This window comes from Oncorhynchus keta, chromosome 23, assembly GCF_023373465.1.
Source record: "Oncorhynchus keta strain PuntledgeMale-10-30-2019 chromosome 23, Oket_V2, whole genome shotgun sequence".
NCBI lineage: Eukaryota > Metazoa > Chordata > Actinopteri > Salmoniformes > Salmonidae > Oncorhynchus > Oncorhynchus keta.
This window is the reverse complement of record NC_068443.1, coordinates 39,092,796-39,111,449: the sequence shown is the minus strand read 5'-3', so window position 1 is coordinate 39,111,449 and position 18,654 is coordinate 39,092,796. Positions and strand designations below refer to the sequence as shown.

General features: G+C 43.3%; 1 protein-coding gene across 1 annotated transcript in view; it reads right to left on the bottom strand.

Moving 5' to 3' along the window:
- The window catches only part of LOC118402296 (probable G-protein coupled receptor 158), a 96,651-nt gene that overhangs the window by 31,340 nt on the left and 46,657 nt on the right, over nucleotides 1-18,654 (bottom strand). Inside the window, exon 4 of the mRNA XM_035800387.2 lies at nucleotides 4,735-4,952. Within this exon, the coding sequence (XP_035656280.2) occupies nucleotides 4,735-4,952 (218 nt within the window). The remainder of the gene's footprint in view (nucleotides 1-4,734; nucleotides 4,953-18,654) is intronic.

The window sequence follows — 18,654 nt, the reverse complement described above, 5'->3', positions numbered from 1 at the left end:
TCTACAGATGATGCAATCTCAACTGTACTCCACATTGCCCTCTCCTACCTGGAAGAGAGGAATACCTATGTAAGAATGTTGTTCATCAACTACAGCTCAGCGTTCAACACCATAGTGCCCTCCATGCTCGTCATTAAGCTTAGGACCCTGGGACTGAACACCTCCTTCTGTAACTGGATGCTTGACTTAATGACGGGCTGACCCCAGGTGGTGAGAGTAGGTAACAAAACTAGTTTGAAGATGGTGCCGGAAGGGATGGCTGCCATTTTATGGGCTCTACACCAACTGTGCTATTTTTTTTTGTTTTTTTTCGCATTGTTTGTAACTTATGTTGTACATAATGATGCTGCTACAGTCTCTTATGACCAAAAACAGCTTCTGGACATCAGAACATTGATTACTCACCTTAAACTGGACGACGAAGAATTTTTCTTTAATGAGACGGACGAGAGGGATTTACTCCAGATACCCGAACAGGCCCTCATCCCTGTCATTCGCAGAAGAAAGTGACAGAGGTATCGCGGAAGGAGATCAGGGTGCCTCGTGAGCACCCGGTGAGACGAGTGGCTATTCTGCCTTTGCAATCAGTACTATTGGCCAACATACAATCACTGGATAATAAAGTGGACAAAGGACATATATCCGACCAACGGGATATTAAAAACTGTAATATCTTATGTTTCACCGAGTGGTGTCTGAAAGACGACATGAATAACATACCTCTGGTGGGTTATACACTGTATCGGCAGGATAAAACAGCAGCCTCTGGTAAGACAAGGTGTGGCAGTCCATGTATATTTGTTAAACAACAGCAGGTGCACGATATCTAAGGAAGTCTCGAGGTTTGGCTCACCTGAAATAGAGTATCTCATGATAAGCTATAGACCACACTATCTACCTAGAGAGTTTTCATCTATATTCTTCGTAGCTATCTATCACCACAAACCGATGCTGGCACTAAGACCGCACTCAATGAGCTGTATACGGCCATAAGCAAACAGGAAAACGCTCAATCAGAGGCGGCGCTCCTAGTGGCCGGGGACTTTAATGCAGGGAAACTTGAATCCATTTAACCCAATTTCTACCAGCATGTTAAATGTGCAGCAAGAGGGGAAAAAAATCTAGACCACCTTTACTCGACACACAGAGACGCACACAAAGCTCTCCCTCACCCACCATTTGGTAAATTTGACCATAATTCTATCCTCCTGATTCCTGCTGACAAGCAAAAATTAAAGCAGGAAGCACCACTGACTCGGTCATTAAAAAAGTGGTCTGATGAAACAGATGCTAAGCTACAAGACTGTTTTTCTAGCACAGACTGGAATATGTTCCGGGATTCTTCCGATGGCATTGAGGAGTACACCACATCAGTCACTGGCTTCATCAATAAGTGCATCGATGACGTCGTCCCCACAGTGACACTGTACGTACATACCCCAACCAGAAGCCATGGATTACAGGTAACATCCGCACTGAGCTAAGGGTAGAGTTGCCACTTTCAAGGAGCAGGACTCTGACCCGGAAGCTTATAAGAAATCCCGCTATGCCCTCCGAAGAACCATCAAACAGGCAAAGCGTCAATACAGGACTAAGATCAAATCGTACTACACCGGCTCCAATGCTCGTCTAATGTGGCAGGGCTTGCAAACAATTACAGACTACAAAGGGAAGTAAAGCCGAGAGCTTCCCAGTGACATGAGCTAAATGACTTCTATACTTGCTTCGAGGCAAGTGCCACTGAAACATGAATGAGAGCATCACCTGTTCTGATCACACTCTCCGCAGCCGATGTGAGAAAGACCTTTAAGCAGGTTAACATTCACAAGGCCGCAGGGCCAGATGGATTACCAGGATGTGTACTCCGAGCATGCGCTGACCAACTGGCAAGTGTCTTCACTGACATTTTCAACCTCTCCCTGTCTGAGTCTGTAAACCAACATGTTTCAAGCTGACCACCATAGTCCCTGTGCCCAAGAACACTAAGGTAACCTGACTAAATGACTACTGACTAATGAAACATGGACCCGTAGCACTTACGTCTGTAGCCCTGAAGTGCTTTGAAAGGCTGGTCATGGCTCACATCAACACCATTATCCCAGACACCCTAGACCCACTCCAATGTGCATGCCGCCCCAACAAATCCACAGATGACGCAATCTCTATTGCACTCCACACTGCCCTTTCACACCTGGACAAAAGGAACACGTATGTGAGAATGCTATTCATTGACTACAGCTCAGCGTTCAACACCATAGGCCCTGGGACTAAACACCTCCCTCTGCAACTGGATCCTGGACTTCCTGACGGGCAGCCCCCAGGTGGTAATGGTAAGTAACAACACATATGCCACGCTGATCCTCAACATGGGGGCCCCTCAGAGGTGCATGCTCAGTGCTGTCCTGTACTCCATGTTCACTCATGACTGCACGGTCAGGCATGACTCCAACACCATCATTAAGTTTGCAGATGACAACAGTGGTAGGCTTGATCACCGACAACGACGAGACAGCCTATAGGGAGGAGGTCAGAGACCTGGCCGTGTGGTGCCAGGACAACAACCTCTCCCTCAATATGATCAATACAAACGAGATGATTGTGGACAACAGCAAAAGGAGGACCAAGCACGCCTCCATTCTCATCGACGGGGCTGTAGTGGAGCAGGTTGAGAGCTTCAAGTTCCTTGGAGTCCACATCACCAACAATCTAACATGGTCCAAGCACACCAAGACAGTAGTGAAGACGGCACGACAAAACCTATTCCCCCTCAGGAGACTGAAAAGATATGGCATGGGTCCTCAGATCCTCAAAAGGTTCTACAGCTGCACCCGCGAGAGCATCCTGACGGGTTGCATCACTGCCTGGTATGGCCACTGCTCAGCCTCCGACCACAAGGGATTACAGAGGGTAGTGCGTACACCCCAGTACATCACTGGGGCCAAGCTTCCTGCCATCCAGGACCTCTATACCAGGCGGTGTCAGAGGAAGTGTCACGCCCTGGTCGAAGTATTTTGTGTTTATCTTTATGTATTGGGTCAGGCCAGGGTGTGGCATGGGGTTTTTGTATTGTGGTGTGTTTTGTCTTGGGGTTTTGGTGTTGGTATTGGGATTGTAGCTTAGTGGGGTATCTAGCAAAGTCTATGACTGTCTGGAGTGGTTCTCAATCAGAGGCAGGTGTTTATCGTTGTCTCTGATTGGGAACCATATTTAGGCAGCCATATTCTTTGAGTTTGTCGTGGGTGATTGTCCTTAGTGTCTTTGTTCCCGTCTCTGTGTTTGCACCAGATAGGACTGTTTAGGTTTTCACTTTTCTTGTTTTGTATAGTCTGTTCATGTATAGTCGTCTTTATTAAAAACATGAATAACCACCACGCTGCATTTTGGTCCGCCTCTCTTTCACCAGAAGAAAACCCTTACAGGAAGGCCCTAAAAATTGTCAAAGACTTCAGCCACCCTAGTCATAGCATGTTCTCTGCCACCGCACGGCAAGCGGTACCGGATCGCCAAGTCTAGGTCCAAGAGGCTTCTAAACAGCTTCTACCCCCAAGCCATAAGACTCCTGAACATCTAATTAAATGGCTACCCAGACTATTTGCATTGCCCCCCCTCACTTTATGCTTCTGCTACTCTCTGTTATTATCTATGCATAGCCCACTTAATAACTCTACCTACATGTACATATTACCTAAATTACCTCGACTAACTGGTGCCGCCGCACATTGGCTCTGTACCGGTACACTCTGTATATAGCCTTGCTATTGTTATTTTATTGCTGCTCTTCAATTATTTGTTACTTTTATTTAGGTATTTTTCTTAAAACTACATTATTTGTTCAGGGCTTGTAAGTAAGCATTTCACTGCAAGGTGAACAACACTTGTTGTATTCGGAGTATGTGACAAATAAAATTTGATTTGATTTGACATCCGCCACACTGACCCTCAACACAGGGGCCCCCAGGGGTGTGTGCTTAGCCCCCTCCTGTACTCCCTGTTTACCAACGACTGTGTGGCCACGCACGACTCCAACTCCATCATCAAGTTTGCTGACGACACGACTGTGGTAGTCATTTGGTAGTCAAACAAACGGTAAATTAGGAGTTCTGGCACAACACTTGAGTTGCTTCCTAATTCCCTACATAGTGCACTACTTTTGACCACAGCCATATGGGCCTTGGTCAAAAGTAGTACACTATATATGGAAAAGGGTGCCATTTGGGTAACAACCTCCAAGCAGCTGTGTTCATCAATGCAGGTCCTGGAGGGTAGGAATCAGTAGATATTTTGGTCTCTCTTTCTTACCATTCAAAAATGGCAATCCAGTAACAGTTTACTGAAGTCCAACAGGATTTCGTGTGATGAACATTCTGGCACCAAATGGCTACCATGCATCCTCCAGGTGGATGCTACTACAAATTGTATGTATCCTTTAACTTAAAATGTCTTGAAATCATCTCATAATGATCTTAACTAATTCAATAAAAGCCATTTTCAGTACGTTGTAGCATAGAAATACATTATAAGGGCTCAAACATGCTTATAACAAATAATAAAACATTTAAATAAAGTTATACCAGAAATCACAAGTGTATGAAATAGAAACACCAACTATACCACTATACCAGCAATACCTTTAGTGAAAAACATAATATCAGTCTTAATACATAATACCAGTTTTCTGGATGGAGTTCCCCTGCTTTGACCCCTAACCCATGCTTCCTCCCACTGAGCCCTTACCTTGTTCCTGCGGAAGTGGTAGACCAGCACCATGGCCACTAAGTCCAGCAGCATGCAAAGGCCCTGGAAGGAGGCTACAGAAAGCCGGAGGGCCCCGTCTTCCTGAGCCAGGCAGGGTGTGTCGCCCCGGCAGTATGGGCAGCCCTCACGGCACGGCAGGCACTTACTGGACACCTCTGAGGGGTCCTCGCTGTGAGCGTGACCATTGCTCTCTTTCCCTGGAAAGGGCAGATAGACAGAACATCGAGGAGATACAGTAGAGGATGATGTGTTGTGGAAGCATTGTGGAGGCAATAAAATGGTGTATTTGAGTTACGTAAAAAAAGTGTGTTCTCAATGTCGTTCTTTCTGTGTATAATTTGTACTGACCCCAGCAAGAGTAGCTGTTTGGAATCGAAATAAACATTGAGTACACTGCCAATGAGTACAAAAGTACTACAGATGGAAAACAGCTGGCAATAACAAGCCTACAATCTGATCTACAGTGAAGCATTCAAGTCAAAACATTTAGAACAACAGTGTGTGTGTGTGTGTGTGTGTGTGTGTGTGTGTGTGTGTGTGTGTGTGTGTGTGTGTGTGTGTGTGTGTAGTGCTGAAAAGATAGCCTTAGCAAAAGGAAGTCAGTGGAAAACTAATCAAAGAGTGGGTTTTGTAATCATGCTCTCTCTTCAAGACCATTTATAACCTTCTGTTGGTGTTTCAATGGGTAAGAGCATCACTGAGTCATAACTGCTGTGGCCCTCTATAGGTTATCTGGTTATGGTTATATCACTAAAGAGAACAGGGGCAGTGGGTTGTGTATCTTCTCACAATTTGTTGTTCTGATTCAGGTGTGAAGAAAGACCAGGGTTGTGTTGAGTGGGGGACACTGAAGAAAAACCTGTTGGGTAACACTTTACTTAAAGCCTACCCTGCAGATACAATTAGTCATAACTTGTTATAAGCATGTATGTAAATTCTTATAATAAAGCTGAAAATACTGTATGCATGTCAAGTCTTACAATGCATTATAATGGCATAATAATGCATTAAGTTAAGTGTTACAAAAAACTGTGTTCTTATTGGAAGTTCATGTAATACCGTACCGTTTCATCCTACTGACCACAACCCAGGCCACCAAACCATAACAAGCTAAAAACGGTCTGTTCCCTGTCTTAGACAACACCCAATCATGTGGAGTGGACAACCCACAAAACACCCAGTCACAGTAAAACAGTGCTTCGATTTAGTGAAGTAAAGTGCTGCAGCGTATTTGCAAACAAACAAACAAATACACACACACACACGCACACGCACATGCGCACGCGCACACGCACACGCACGCACACACACACACACAATACATCCCCCAAGGCATACTGTCTGTTAAGAACACAGTTACCAAGCGCAGGCTAAGATGACAATGTAGTCCCCAACTAAAGATATGCACACTTTGGATCGACAATAAAAAACTAAACGAGACAAAGAACTGATAGAGAATTCAGCTCAAATAATCCCTCACTAAAAAGAGCCTATTTGCTAACAGAGACAACAATAGAGCCTCATCAGTCATACTGTTATCATCTTTAAAGCTCGCTATAAAACAGGTTTGGAAAAACCTGCAATCTGAGTGGGTGAAATGGGGTTCCAAGCCATTGACAATGCCCTGTTTTCCAAACTGTTTGAAGTAGACTAATGACTCACTGAATGAGTGCCAGTTTTCAAAATATCAATACGCCAAACTCCGAGCCCTGTCCAAAACAAAAAACATGGGGGACAATTTATGTTGCCTCATATCCATAACCAGTAGTAATCACAAATCAGGTTATATTAAAATTAAGACTAATCTAACATTTCCGCACCCAACAACATTGTTGCCGAGGTGGACTTGTTAGCTAGCTACAGGATTTGAGTAATCTCAACTGTTTTCTAATAAAACAGCTCAGTTAGCCTATGTGAAGTGCTAGTTCGAGATGACAATAGCTAGCTTTCTAGCTAGACGCAGCTACACTCGTGAGCTGATGGCTGATGACTAGTTCATTTTCAGAAAAGTTTGTTCATCATAGATACTTTATCCACTAACCACCAAATTTATGAGGAAAACTGACTGAAATGTAGATGAAAAACAAGCGGTAAAACAAGACACGTAGGAGTACTTGAACGTAGGAGCAGTTGATAGCACATGTCATGACTGCATCACATTTTGTAAATGAGGACCTAGGATGCATTTCCCTCATCATAAGATCCTGCATAAACAAATTAATGCTCGCTAGCCTAGTTTCCTCATTGGTCCTGCATTTAGAATGTATCTCATTTTGGTTTGTTAGGATGTTGTTGGTTTAGTTTTTTGGAACTTCATAGCAATAGGCTCCTGCCTGGCAGTTGATCCAGCATGCTTGCTAGCTAAGTGAGCCAACTAATCATGATTGTATGATCAGCCCAAAGAAGCACTACGCAAATTGCAGACAATTTGCCCTGCTACTGTGGCGAGCTAGCCATGTGGCCAGTTGAAGTCGGACGTTTACATACACCTTAGCAAAATACATGTAAACTCAGTTTTTCACAATTCCTGACATTTAAATAGAGTAATAATTCCATCGTAGGTCAGTTAGGATCACCACATTATTTTAAGAATGTGAAATGTCAGAATAATAGTAGAGTGAATGATTTATTTCAGCTTTTATTTATTTCATCTCATCCCCAGTGGGTCAGAAGTTTACGTACACTCAATTAGTATTTGGTAGCATTGCCTTTAAATTGTTTAACTTGGATCAAACATTTCAGGTAGCCTTCCACAAGCTTCCCACAATAAGTTGGGTGAATTTTGGCCCATTCCTCCTGACAGAGCTGGTGTAACTGATTCAGGTTTATAGGTCTCCTTACTCACACATGCTTTTTCAGTTCTGCCCACAAATTTTCCATAGGATTGATGTCAGGGCTTTGTGAAGGCCACTCCAATACTTTGGCTTTGTTGTCCTTAAGCCATTTTGCCACAATACCTATGTGAGAATGCTGTTCATCGACTACAGCTCAGCATTTAACACCATAGTACCCTCCAAACTCGTCATCAAGCTTGAAACCCTGGGTCTCGACCCCGCCCTGTTCAACTGGGTACTGGACTTCCTGACAGGCCGCCCGCAGGTGGTGAGGGTAGGTAACAACATCTCCACCCCGCTGATCCTCAACACTGGGGCCCCAAATGGGTGCGTTCTGAGCCCTCTCCTAAACTCCCTGTTCACCCACGACTACGTGGCCATGCAACTCAATCATCAAGTTTGCGGACAACACTACAGTGGTAGGCTTGATTACGAAGTGTTTTGTGAAAGTTTATCGTCGACTTTTTTAACTTTAAAAAATGACGTTACGTTATAAAATGCTATTTTTTTCATTGATCACACAGTCTTCATAGATCGATATCTAGGCTATATATGGACCGATTTAATCGAAAAAAAGACCCAATAGTGATGTTTATGGGACATCTAGGAGTGCTAACAAAGAAGATGTTCAAAGATAATGAATGTTTTATATTTTATTTGTGCGTTTTGTGTAGCGCCGACTATGCTAATTATTTTGTTTACGTCCCCTGCGGGTCTTTTGGGGTGTTACATGCTATCAGATAATAGCTTCTCATGCTTTCGCCGAAAAGCATTTTAAAAATCTGACTTGTTGCCTGGATTCACAACGAGTGTAGCTTTAATTCAGTACCCTGCATGTGTATTTTAATGAATGTTTGAGTTTTAACGAGTGCTATTAGCATTTAGCGTAGCGCATTTGCATTTCCAGATGTCTAGATGGGACGCCTGCGTGTCAGGTAGGAGCAAGAGGTTAATGAATTTATTTGCAAATTATGGTGGAAAATAAGTATTTGGTCACCTACAAACAAGCAAGATTTCTGGCTCTCACAGACCTGTAACTTCTTCTTTAAGAGGCTCCTCTTTCCTCCACTCGTTACCTGTATTAATGGCACCTGTTTGAACTTGTTATCAGTATGAAAGACACCTGTCCACAACCTCAAACAGTCACACTCCAAACTCCACTATGGCCAAGACCAAAGAGCTGTCAAAGGACACCAGAAACAAAATTGTAGACCTGCACCAGGATGGGAAGAATGAATCTGCAATAGTTAAGCAGCTTGGTTTGAAGAAATCAACTGTGGGAGCAATTATTAGGAAATGGAAGACAAACAAGACCACTGATAATCTCCCTCGATCTGGGGCTCCACGCAAGATCTCACCCCGTGGGGTCAAAATGATCACAAGAACGGTGAGCAAAAATCCCAGAACCACACGGGGGGACCTAGTGAATGACCTGCAGAGAGCTGGGACCAAAGTAACAAAGCCTACCATCAGTAACACACTACGCCGCCAGGGACTCAAATCCTGCAGTGCCAGACGTGTCTCCCTGCTTAAGCCAGTACATGTCCAGGCCCGTCTGAAGTTTGCTAGAGAGCATTTGGATGATCCAGAAGAAGATTGGGAGAATGTCATATGGTGAGATGAAACCAAAATAGAACTTTTTGGTAAAAACTCAACTCGTCGTGTTTGGAGGACAAAGAATGCTGAGTTGCATCCAAAGAACACCATACCTAGTGTGAAGTATGGGGGTGGAAACATCATGCTTTAGGCTGTTTTTCTGCAAAGGGACCAGGACGACTGATCCGTGTAAAGGAAAGAATGAATGGGGCCATGTATCGTGAGATTTTGAGTGAAAACCTCCTTCCATCAGCAAGGGCATTGAAGATGAAACATGGCTGGGTCTTTCAGCATGACAATGATCCCAAACACACCGCCCAGGAAACGAAGGAGTGGCTTCGTAATAAGCATTTCAAGGTCCTGGAGTGGCCTAGCCAGTCTCCAGATCTCAACCCCATAGAAAATCTTTGGAGGGAGTTGAAAGTCCGTGTTGCCCAGCAACAGCCCCAAAACATCACTGCTCTAGGGGAGATCTGCACGGATGAATGGGCCAAAATAGCAGCAACAGTGTGTGAAAACCTTGTGAAGACTTACAGAAAACGTTTGACCTCTGTCATTGCCAACAAAGGGTATATAACAAAGTATTGAGATAAACTTTTGTTATTGACCAAATACTTATTTTACACCATCATTTGCAAATAAATTCATAAAAATCCTACAATGTGATTTTCTGGATTTTTTTTCTCATTTTGTCTGTCATAGTTGAAGTGTGCCTATGATGAAAATTACAGGCCTCTCTGATCTTTTTAAGTGGGAGAACTTGCACAATTGGTGGCTGACTAAATACTTTTTTGCCCCACTGTATATACTGTACTCGATACCATCTACTGCATCTTGCCTATGCAGTTCTGTACCATCACTCATTCACATATCTTTATATACATATTCTTTATCCCTTTACACTTGTGTGTAAAAGGTAGTAGTTGTAGAATTGTTAGCTAGATTACATGTTGGTTATTACTGCATTGTCGGAACTAGAAGCACAAGCATTTCGCTACACTCACATTAACATCTGCTAACCATGTGTATGTGACACATATAATTTGATTTGATTTTGTGTGTCGATACATGATCGTGGACTACAGGAAAAGGCAGGCCAAACAGGCTTTAACATCGACGGGGCTGTAGTGGAGTTGGTCGATAGAATCAAGTTCCTTGGTGTTCACATCACCAACGAACTATCAAGCTCCAAACACACCAAGACAGTCGTGAAGAGGGCATGGCAACACCTTTTCCCCCTCAGGAGACTGAAAAGATTTGGCATGGGTCCCCAGATCCTCAAAAGGTTATCCAGCTGCACCATCGAGAGCATCCTGACCTGTTGTATCACTGCCTGGTATGGCACCTGCTCGGTATAGTAAGGCTCTACAAAGGGTAGTGAGTACGGCCCAGTACATCCCTGGGGCCAAGCTTCCTAACACCCAGGAACTATATAATAAGCGGTGTCAGAGGAAAGCCCAAAAAATGTTCAGACACTCCAGTAACACAAGTTATACATAGACTGTTTTCTCTGCTACCGCACGGCAAGTGGTACCGGAGCACCAAGTCTAGGACCCAAAGGCTTATACCCCCAAGCCATAAGAGCGCTGAACAATGAATCAAATGGACACCGGACTATTTACATTGACCACCCCATTTGTTTTGTACACTGCTGCTACTCGCTGTTTATTATCTATGCATAGCCACTTCACCCCTACCTACATGTACATATTACCTCGATGAACCTGTTTCCCCGCACATTGACTCAGTACCGTTACCCCCTGTACATAGCTTTGTTATTGTTATTTTAAGTTTAAGTTTAAGTTTACAGTTGTAGTCGGAAGTTTACATACACCTTAGCCAAATACATTTAAACTCAGTTTTTCACAATTCCTGAAATTTAATCCTAATAAAATTCCCTGTCTTTGGTTAGTTAGGATCACCACATTATTTTAAGAATGTGAAATGTCAGAATAATAATAGAGAGAATGATTTATTTCAGCTTTTATTTCTTTCATCACATTCCCAGTGGGTCAGAAGTGAATACACTCTACATACAATACACTCAAATAGTATTTGGTAGCATTGCCTTGTTTAACTTGGGTCAAACATTTCGGGTAGCCTTCCACAGGAGGAAGGTAGAACACTTTTGGTTCCAGGTAGAAACCTAGAGGGACAGCCAAAGAACCCTTTGGGAATCTTAGATTTCTGTCTGAGAGTTGCTGATCATATTTACGTATGCATAGACACCCTCTTATATGAACTCTCTTATATGAGTAAAATTAAGAAAAATCATTGACTAATCAAAGAAATATTAAAGGAAATCTTTTCACCTTTTGTCAGCATCTAAATTCATGGGGTTTGCCATGCCTTGGAAGATGAGACCTTCTCCCCGCCAGTTTTTACTTAATGCTTTATTTCTTTATTGTCTTGATAGTTTCTGGGAAACAACAATACATGAAATCGGTTTGTGAAGAATAACAGTGGCAGGTCAATTCAGTGGAAGTGGAAATGAGTATCTCTCCTACAATCCAAACTAAGCCGGAGAGATGCATTTGAAATATTTTTTTTAATGACGTGTTTGTGGGCTTTTGAAGATGACTTTTACCCCTCGATGCTACTTTCAAGTCTCTCATTGCATTCCAATAAGGCTGTCACATCCTCAGGGGTGCTGTCTAGGAAATTTTATGAAAAGGACTGTATACATACTAATACTTTACTCCATATGCCCTTGTGCTAACCTAAGTCTGTGCTTGCAAAGTCATCCAAGGTATTTGTACAGAGGAATCAAAAATAAAATAATTCTACCATTGTTCCATCCATCACCATTCCATCCATTCTTTCATCCCTCCAACCAACCGAGCAGAATAGTATCCTACAAACTTCAAATGAACAATGACAGAGTGTGTGCGTTTTGTTGCTAACCTTACTTTGCTACCTGACAACATTACAGTTTTTACATTTTAATTACCGTTTATATTTTTAGTTTTTCCCTCACTCAACTTTTTTTTCATTGTACTTTTTCACTCCGGATGCTTTATCTGGACATGGTTCGTCAAGACCTCCAACAGCCGAAGCGAAGTAGTAACATTAACATGATGCCTTCTAATTGCAGTCGCTGTACTCATAATATACAGGAGAACGATCGCCTTACGGCGAGGATAGCTGTGCTGCAAGCCCAGCTTCAGACGCAATCGTTAGGCAAGGGTAATTTCAGTGTAGGAAACAGCGTCTGTGCCACCAGTAAATTCAGATAGTAGTATAAATCCCCTCGTACGGTCCCTGCAGCCTGATAACTTTCTCATGGCTTCTGGAGGGAAATGCTGTATGAATGCTCAACCGGTGTCACTCATTTAGCCGACAGAAACCGTCAACCGGTTCTCCCCATTAAGCAGCGAGTCAGAGTCTGAGGTCGAGCCTTCTCTGGTCTCTACTCCTCCCGTTACGGGGTCTGAGACGCCGAAGGCTCCCACCATTAGCTCTGACAATTTGAAAACCCTAGTCATTGGCGACTCCATTACCCGTAGTATTAGACTTAAAACGAATCATCCAGCGATCATACACTGTTTACCAGGGGCAGGGCTACCGACATTAAGGCTAATCTGAAGATGGTGCTGGCTAAAGCTAAAACTTGCGAGTGTAGAGAGTATTGGGATATTGTTATCCACGTCAGCACCAACGGTGTTAGGATGAAACAGTCAGATGTCACCAAGCGCAACATAGCTTCAGCGTGTAAATCAGCTAGAAAGATTGATTAATTGTCTCTGGCCCCCTCCCCGTTAGGGAGAGTAATGAGCTCTACAGCAGTCTCACAACTCAATCGCTGGTTGAAAACTGTTTTCTGCCCGTCCCAAAAGTTAGAATTTGTAGATAATTGGCCCTCTTTCTGGGACTCACCCACAAACAGGACCAAGCCTGGCCTGTTGAGGAGTGATGGACTCCATCCTAGCTGGAGGGGGGCTCTCATCTTACTAACGAACATAGACAGGGCTCTAGCTCCCTTAGCTCCACAATGAAATAGGGTGCAGGCCAGGCAGCAGGCTGTTAGCCAGTCTGCCAGCTTAGTGGAGTCTGCCACTAGCACAGTCTGTGTAGTAAGCTCAGCTATCCCCATTGAGACGTGTCTGTACCTCGACCTAGGTTGGGCAAAACTAAACATAGTGGTGTTCACCTTTGCAATCTCACTAGAATAAAGACCTCCTCTATTCCTGCCATTATTGAAAGAGATTGTGATACCTCACATCTCAAAATAGGGCTACTTAATGTTAGATCCCTCACTTCCAAGTCAGTTATAGTCAATTAACTAATCACTGATCATAATCTTGATGTGATTATTGGCCTGACTGAAACATGTCTTAAGCCTGATGAATGTAAATGAGGCCTCAATTCCTGATTACACTAGTGACCATATCCCCCGCACATCCCGCAAAAGCGGAGAGGTTGCTAACATTTACGATAGCAAATTTCAATTAACAAAAAAAGAAAAACTATGTTTTTGTCTTTTGAGCTTCTAGTCATGAAATCTATGCAGCCTACTCAATCACTTTTTATAGCTACTGTTTACAGGCCTACTGGGCCATATACAGTGGGGCAAAAATGTATTTAGTCAGCCACCAATTGTGCAAGTTCTCCCACTTAAAAAGATGAGAGAGGCCTGTAATTTTCATCATAGGTACACTTCAACTATGACAGACAAAATGATAGAAAAACATTCAGAAAATCACATTTTTAATGAATTTATTTGCAAATTATGGTGGGAAATAAGTATTTGGTAAATAACAAAAGTTTATCTCAATACTTTGTTATATACCCTTTGTTGGCAATGACAGAGGTCAACCGTTTTCTGTAAGGTTTCACAAGGTTTTCACACACTGTTGTTGGTATTTTGGCCCATTCCTCCATGCAGATCTCCTCTAGAGCAGTGATGTTTTGGGGCTGTTGCTGGGCAACACGGACTTTCAACTCCCTCCAAATATTTTCTATGGGGTTGAGATCTGGAGACTGGCTATGCCACTCCAGGACCTTGAAATGCTTCTTACGAAGCCACTCCTTTGTTGCCTGGGCGGTGTGTTTGGGATCATTGTCATGCTGAAAGACCCAGCGACGTTTCATCTTCAATGCCCTTGCTGATGGAAGGAGGTTTTCACTCAAAATCTCACGATACATGGCCCCATTCATTCTTTCCTTTATACGGATCAGTATAAAGGAAAGTCCTGGTCGCTTTGCAGAAAAACAGCCCCAAAGCATGATGTTTCCACCCCCATGCTTCACAGTAGGTATGGTGCAACTCAGCATTCTTTGTCCCCCAACCACGGCAAGTTGAGTTTTTACCAAAAAGTTCTATTTTGGTTTCATCTCACCATATGACATTCTCCCAATCTTCTTCTGGATCATCCAAATGCTCTCTAGCAAACTTCAGACGGGCCTGGACATGTACTGGCTTAAGCAGGGGGACACGTCTGGCACTGCAGGATTTGAGTCCCTGGCGGCGTAGTGTGTTACTGATGGTAGGCTTTGTTACTTTGGTCCCAGCTCTCTGCAGGTCATTCACTAGGTCCCCCTGTGTGGTTCTGGGATTTTTGCTCACCGTTCTTGTGATCATTTTGACCCCACAGGGTGAGATCTTGCGTGGATCCCCAGATCAAGGGAGATTATCAGTGGTCTTGTATGTCTTCCATTTCCTAATAATTGCTCCCACAGCTGATTTATTCAAACCAAGCTGCTAACCTATTGCAGATTCAGTCTTCCCAGCCTGGTGCAGGTCTACAATTTTGTTTCTGGTGTCCTTTGACAGCTCTTTGGTCTTGGCCATAGTGGAGTTTGGAGTGTGACTGTTTGAGGTTGCGGACAGGTGTCTTTTATACTGATAACAAGTTCAAACAGGTGCCATTAATACAGGTAACGAGTGGAGGACAGAGGAGCCTCTTAAAGAAGAAGTTTCATGTCTGTGAGAGCCAGAAATCTTGCTTGTTTGTAGGTGATCAAATACTTATTTTCCACCATAATTTGCAAATAAATTCATTAAAAATCCTACAATGTGATTTTCTGGATTATACAGGCCTCTCTCATATTTTTAAGTGGGAGTACTTGCACAATTGGTGGCTGACTAAATCCTTTTTTGCCCCACTGTACAGTGTTCCTCACTGAGTTTCCTGAATTCCTATCGGACCTTGTAGTCGTAGCAGATAATATTCTAATTTTTGGTGACTTTAATATTCACATGGAAAAGTCCACAGACCCACTGCAAAAGGCTTTCGGAGCCATCATCGACTCAGTGGGTTTTGTCCAACATGTCTCCGGACCTACTCACTGCCACAGTCATACTCTGGACCTAGTTTTGTCCCATGGAATACATGTTGTCGATCTTAATACTTTTCCTCATAATACTGGACTATCGGACCACCATTTTATTACGTTTGCAATCGCAACAAATAATCTGCTCAGACCCCAACCAAGGAACATCAAAAGTCGTGCTATAAATTCTCAGACAACCCAAAGATTCCTTGATGCCCTTCCAGACTCCCTCTGCCTACCCAAGTACGTCAGTGGACAAAAATCAGTTACCCACCTGACTGAGAAACTCAATGTAACCTTGCGCAATACCCTAGATGCAGTTGCAACCCTAAAAACTAAAAACATTTGTCATAAGAAACTAGCTCCCTGGTATACAGAAAATACCCGAGCTCTGAAGCAAGCTTCCAGAAATTTGGAACGGAAATGGCGCCACACCAAACTGGAACTCTTCCGACTAGCTTGGAAAGACAGTACCGTGCAGTATCGAAGAGCCCTCACTGCTGCTCGATCATCCTATTTTTCCAACCTAATTGAGGAAAATAAGAACAATCCAAAATTCATTTTTGATACTGTGGTAAAGCAAACTAAAAAGCAGCATGACTGAGGATGACTTTCACTTCAGCAATAATAAATTCATGAACTTCTTTGAGGAAAAGATCATGATCATTAGAAAGCAAATTATGGACTTTAAATCTGCATATTCCTCCAAAGCTCAGTTGTCCTCAGTCTGCACAACTCTGTCAGGACCTAGGATCAAGGGAGACACTCAAGTGTTTTAGTACTATATCTCTTGACACAATGATGTAATAATCATGGCGTCTAAACCTTCAAGCTGCATACTGGACCCTATTCCAACTAAACTACTGAAAGAGCTGCTTCCTGTGCTTGGCCCTCTGTTGAACATAATAAACAGCTCTCTATCCACCGGATGTGTACCAAACTCACTAAAAGTGGCAGTAATAAAGACTGGTTTAGATCTTATCTGTCGGAAAGATATCAGTTTGTCTATGTGAATGGTTTGTCCTCTGACAAATCAACTGTAAATTTCGGTGTTCCTCAAGGTTCCGTTTTAGGACCACTATTGTTTTCACTATATATTTTACCTCTTGGGGATGTCATTCGAAATATAATTTAAACTTTCACTATGCGGATGACACACAGCTGTACATTTCAATGAAACATGGTGAAGCCCCAAAATTGCCCTCGCTGGAAGCCTGTGTTTCAGACATAAGGAAGTGGATGGCTGCAAACTTTCTACTTTTAAACTCGGACAAAACAGAGATGCTTGTTCTAGGTTCCAAGAAACAAAGAGATCTTCTGTTGAATCTGACAATTAACCTTGATGGTTGTACAGTCGTCTCAAATAAAACTGTGAAGGACCTCGGCATTACTCTGGACCCTGATCTCTCTTTTGACGAACATATCAAGATTGTTTCAAGGACAGCTTTTTTCCATCTGCGTAAACATTGCCAAGATCAGACATTTTCTGTCCAAAATTGATGCAGAAAAATTAATCCATGCTTGTGTTACTTCTAGGTTAGACTACTGCAAAGCTCTACTTTCCGGCTACTCGGATAAAGCACTAAATAATCTTCAGTTAGTGCTAAATACGGCTGCTAGAATCTTGACTAGAACCCAAATTATTTCATCATTTTACTCCAGTGCTACACTGGCTTCCTGTTAAGGCAAGGGCTGATTTCAAGGTTTTACTGCTAACCTACAAAGCATTACATGGGCTTGCTCCTACCTATCTTTCCGATTTGATCCTGCCCTACATACCCACACGTATGCTACAGTCACAAGATGCAGGCCTAATTTCTAAGCAAACAGCTGGAGGCAGGGCTTTCTCCTATAGAGCTCCATTTTTATGGAATGGTCTGCCTACCCATGTGAGAGACGCAGACTCGGTCTCAACCTTTAAGTCTTTATTGAAGATCTATTCAGGAGATCCTATGATTGAGTGTAGTCTGGCTTAGGAGTGTGAAGGTGAACGGAAAGGCACTGGAGCAACGAACCGCCCTTGCTGTCTCTGCCTAACCGGTCCCCATCTCTCCACTGGGATTCTCTGCCTCTAACCCTATTACAAGGGCCGAGTCACTGGCTTACTGGTGCTCTTCCATGCCGTCCCTAGGAGCGGTGTGGCACTTGAGTGGGTTGAGTCACTGACTGATCTTCCTGTCTGGGTTGGTGCTCCCCCTTGGGTTGTGCCGTGACGGAGATCTTTGTGGGCTATACTCGGCCTTGTCTCAGGATGGTAGGTTGGTGGTTGAAGATATCCCTCTAGTGGTGTGGAGGCTGTGCTTTGGCAAAGTGGGTGGGGTTATATCCTGCCTGTTTGGCCCTGTCCGGGGCTATCATCGGATGGGGCCAAGTGTCTCCTGACCCCTCCTGCCTCAGCCTCCAGTATTTATGCTGCAGTAGTTTGTGTCGGGGTGCTAGGGTCAGTCTGTTATATCTGAAATATTTCTCCAGTGTCCTGTGTGAATTTAAGTATGCTCGCTCTGATTCTCTCTTTCTTTCTTTATCTCTCTCGGTGGACCTGAGCCCTAGGACCATGCCTCAGGACTACCTGGCATGATGACTCCTTGCTGTCCTGGATGTGCTACCTGTCCCAAACCTGCTGTTTTCAACTCTCTAGAGACAGCAGGAGTGGTTTAGATACTCTCAATGATCGGCTATGAAAAGCCAACTGACATTTACTCCTGAGGTGCTGACCTCAACAACTACTGTGATTGTTTTTATTAGACCATGCTGGTCATTTATGAACATTTGAACATCTTGGCCATGTTCTGTTATAATCTCCACCCGGCACAGCCAGAAGAGGACTGGCCACCCCTCATAGCCTGGTTCCTCTCTAGGTTTCTTCCTAGGTTTGGGCCTTTCTAGGGAGTTTTTCCTAGCCACCGTGCTTCTACACCTGCATTGCTTGATGTTTGGGGTTTTAGGCTGGGTTTCTGTACAGCCCTTTGAGATATCAGCTGATGTAAGAAGGGCTATATAAATACATTTGATTTGAATTTGATTTGAACAATATCAACAACAAAACAGGGACACTTATTAAACCTACATGAATAAAATAATCATGATGCCAAACCAATATCAATGAAAACGAATGCACAGGTGCTCCTTGATTTCCATATTGTTCCGTCACACACATCTGCTGCAATAGCTAAAATAAAGTGATTAAAATCAGAGA